General features: G+C 39.8%; 1 protein-coding gene across 1 annotated transcript in view; it reads left to right on the top strand.

Annotated features, from left to right (window-relative positions):
• LOC110442374 (follicle-stimulating hormone receptor-like) overlaps window positions 1-3,839 on the top strand; it is a 19,887-nt gene extending 16,048 nt beyond the window's left edge. The window contains exons 7-8 of the mRNA XM_021485951.1: window positions 546-620; window positions 1,177-3,839. Of these exons, the coding sequence (XP_021341626.1) occupies window positions 546-620; window positions 1,177-3,520 (2,419 nt within the window). The 3' untranslated portion in view covers window positions 3,521-3,839. The remainder of the gene's footprint in view (window positions 1-545; window positions 621-1,176) is intronic.
• The last annotated feature ends 465 nt before the right edge of the window (window positions 3,840-4,304 follow it).

Below are 4,304 nucleotides of genomic sequence, written 5' to 3'. Positions count from 1 at the left end.
TATGTTGTGTGATATATACATTGTATGTTGTGTAATATTTACAGTTAATTTGGTGGGATATATACAGTGTATGTTGTGTAATATTTACAGTATATGTTGTGTGATATTAGCTATATGTGTTGTGTGATAATTATAGTATATGTTGTGTGATATATACAGTCTGTGTTGTGTAATATTTACAGTATATGTTGTGTGATATATACAGTGTATGTTGTGTAATATTTACAGTATATGTTGTGTGATATATACAGTGTATGTTGTGTGATATATACAGTGTATGTTGTGTAATATTTACAGTATATGTTGTGTGATATATACAGTGTATGTTGTGTAATATTTACAGTATGTGTTGTGTTATAATTACAGTATATGTTTTGTAATATTAACTATATGTGTTGTGTGATAATTACAGTATATGTTGTGTGATATATACAGTATGTGTTGTGTAATATTCACAGTATATGTTGTGTGATATATACAGTATATATTGTTTGATATTTACCTGCTTTCACGTCGGTAATTATTGTCCTTCCTCCTATCTACAGACAGATCAGCGATAATCCATCATTGACCGTTCTAGAAGATGGCGCTTTCTCAGCAATCCATGATTTAAAGAAATTGTAAGTTGTAGATCTGCAGAAAGCTCCATTTGCCTCTTTCACTATTTTTTGTGTGAAATGTGCTAAAATATAAGGGTTTTTGTGAACGTAATTCGAAGGGGATTATTTTGAACTTTATGCCATGTAGTACTTATTTATTTTCCTGCATGTATTTACCATCTGAATATCACTAATTTAAATCTTACACGATCTGCTATTGAACTGACCACGTTATTTACACTTAGACTTTATTTGTATATATTTTGTTTATTGTTTTATTCATTTCATAGTTAGGGGAGCGAAACTAAATGGGAAGTGTTCCACTTATAAGTGTGTATTTCGCAAAACATAAAGTATGTTGTGTTTCTGGTTAGTTTTGTTCGTTCGAATGGTTGAATATACCTTTATGTTAAAATAAATGAAGGCGTATCCACCAAATTTGAATTAAATGTTCTTAGGGATACAAAAGTATCATCACAACACTTGAATTATCTTAAGCGATTTCAAAGATTTTTTTTATAAATTATCATTGCCTGCCTACTCTCAAACATATTTTCCTTGTTTCCTACACTTACAGAGACTTGTCCCGAACCGCTATCACCAGCCTCCCAACATCTGGCATTTCCGAAGTTGAGGAACTGATCCTGAAGGATACTAAATCTCTGCGTCATTTCCCGTCCGTGTGGACGTTTAATAAGATCAAGAAGGCACGACTGTACTATCCTCATCACTGCTGTGCATTTCTTATTCCGGAGAAGGAGAGTCCAGAAAAGCGCCGGGATCAAAAGCAGCGTGCGTACGAGGAGGCTCAGCGCCGGATACATCAGGATTGTGCCACGTCCGCCTCGCCTACCACACAGCATCAGACGGACATTTCTACTACATTTGGATCGTTGTCCCGACGACGGAAACGGAGGAAATTTGACGACTTTCTACAGGACGGTGTGTCAGACAACCCGGCAGAACTCGACTTTGAGGAGAGTTGGGCTGGTTTACCCACGGATGTCCCTTCCATGATCGACACATTTCCTTGGTACCAGCCACCTGTGCCAGAAAATAAACGCCAAATGCATGTAAAGTGTGGAGTTATTTTCCGAGAGGAAAACTATAGGGAGGTGGATTGCACACCAACACCGGACGCGTTCAATCCGTGTGAGGATGTCATGGGGTATGAGTGGCTCCGGATTTTCGTTTGGTTTGTTGTAATGGCAGCAATCCTTGGTAATAGTGTGGTCCTGTTGGTACTAGCTTCAAGCAAAAGGAAAATGACTGTACCCAAATTCCTAATGTGTAACCTAGCTTTTGCCGATTTTCTCATGGGTATATATTTGTTGCTGCTGGCATCTATTGACGTCCATACCCTTGGAGAATACTTCAACTACGCTATATTGTGGCAAAACGAAGGTGGATGTCAGACAGCTGGTTTTCTGACCGTCTTCTCGTCCGAGTTGTCTATCTTTACACTAACCGTCATAACATTGGAACGTTGGTACGCGATAAGTCACGCCATACACCTCACCAAAAGACTTAAGTTACGTCAGGCTGTTTTTGTGATGGCGGTCGGCTGGCTGTACGCTATCGTCATGTCCATGCTTCCCCTTGTCGGTATCAGTAATTATGGTAACGTTAGCGTATGTCTGCCAATGCAAATTGACAACGCGACTGATCAGGCGTATGTCATCTCTCTGCTGATGATCAATGGCGTGGCATTCCTGTGTATCTGCTTTTGTTACATCAACATGTACTGGCAAGTGAGAAACAGTGATTCCACGGCCCGGAGTAATGATGCTACCATTGCAAAGCGTATGGCTATGCTCGTCTTCACAAACTTCGTCTGTTGGGCTCCAATTGCTTTCTTCGGACTAACAGCTTCCGGTGGCTTTCCATTAATTGACATTTCAAATTCGAAAATACTCCTGGTTTTCTTCTATCCCTTGAATTCATGTGCCAATCCATTTTTGTATGTCATAATCACCAAACAATTTCGAAAAGACATGTTAGCAATCCTTGACAAATACGGTATATGTAAGGATAAGACGGGCAAGTATAAAATTACTGTGACCAGTAAGTCTTTAACTCAGTCTAGGAAAGACAGTTTAGCGCTTCACAATGTCATTCATCCTATTAACAGTTCAGTAACGCAGGTATCCATGAGTTTCAAAGGGTCAAAGAATTCGCTCAAGATAAGTACAGGGGCCCCCTCGCCAAACCTTACCCCTAAGGGAACGCCAAAAGAGGCTGAATCCCCAATCATCACTCAAGTACGAAACGATCTACTTGAAAGTCAGTGTGAACGAAAACTGAGTATTGTCCGCGAAACTAATGTGTCCTCTGACGAGTTTGGCGAGGTAATAAAGCGTTACTCAGATGGGCAAGAGGCGAGCACTCCACCACCTTTCACAAGAAGCCCGAGCGAGTATGTCATCTTCTTTCCTGCCAGTAGAAAGAGCAGTGGTCATCAGACTCGTCCCACTTATGGGCATCAATTCAGCTCGGATACATATTCTTCCAGTCAGAGTGGCAACTACACAGAAACGTCGTGCCTAAGTGATGTGTACACCGATGCCCCCAACACCTGGGATCCACGGGAGGACATTTCCGGATCAGCTGTCACAGACGACATATTCTATCCAATATCCGAAGAGAACGTGGAAACCCCTCCTCTAAGCAAGAATTCAGACGTAACTGGTGACGTGGTCGTGGAGAGTGAAGATGACGACGAGGACGAGGACGAGGCTCAACAAGCCCTACTTGGACATGCTGACGTAGATGAATCTAAAGAACAACACCAGGGTCTCACAGCCCGATTTGTCCACTTCCAGATGGCGGACGACGACGAGGGCATTGACGTCACAGAAAAACAAAAAAGCTCCAACAGGGGGAGGTCATCTGACAACATGAATTCTGTAAAATCAATATAAACATTCCTGCCAAGTAGTATCTCAATTAGGATGGGGATACCTATGTAGCCATAAGATGGTGATCGCCCTGTGACAGAATGTTTCCGTCTCAATATTTTCTTAAATTGTTAGCTTATGAACAACGGTCAATACATCTAACATTCCGTTGGTATTTTGTGCTGTCATCTTTAGGAGTTGTACATATATATCATCAAATCATCATCCGATAGTTAATATGTATTTCCTTCTTAATTGAAATCTTCATTTTCATTCCAAATTTTCAAATCGTGTCCTAATTTGATTACAAAGGTTGCTTCAGAGTTAAGATAAAATCTGAGTGTACCTAAATCTACAGTTTGTACTGTTGGACAGGTGTATACGCACGTGCGTATGTTCTTTGCCGATAGCCACCCAACCATGACCGTTCTTGATAATGGGTAACGATATTGTAGCACACAGGGTGGCGGTCGGCAATTTCTACATGCGTACACACTGTAACCACTCGAGCTCATCTTCAATATTTAAAATTAATTTAAATTTCGTATTTGATGAATTTATAAATCTATTTGAAATCCTTCTTCTTACATTTAAGACCACACAATACAGTATTCTCTTTTATGTTATACATAGCTATTTCAGTAACACTAATTTCATCCTTATCCTCCATCTTTTATTATTGATTTGCATGGACATACATGAAAACCCTGGGCCTGATGTATCTTCCGATGAATTAACAATTTTCCATTTAAATATACGTAGTTTACGAAATAAGCTAACTCACCTTGAAAATATTGCAGACGAATTT

Source organism: Mizuhopecten yessoensis, unplaced genomic scaffold (genome assembly GCF_002113885.1).
Source record: "Mizuhopecten yessoensis strain PY_sf001 unplaced genomic scaffold, ASM211388v2 scaffold716255, whole genome shotgun sequence".
Lineage (NCBI taxonomy): Eukaryota > Metazoa > Mollusca > Bivalvia > Pectinida > Pectinidae > Mizuhopecten > Mizuhopecten yessoensis.
The sequence above is the reverse complement of the archived record's forward strand: the minus strand, read 5'-3'. Positions and strand labels throughout refer to the sequence as shown.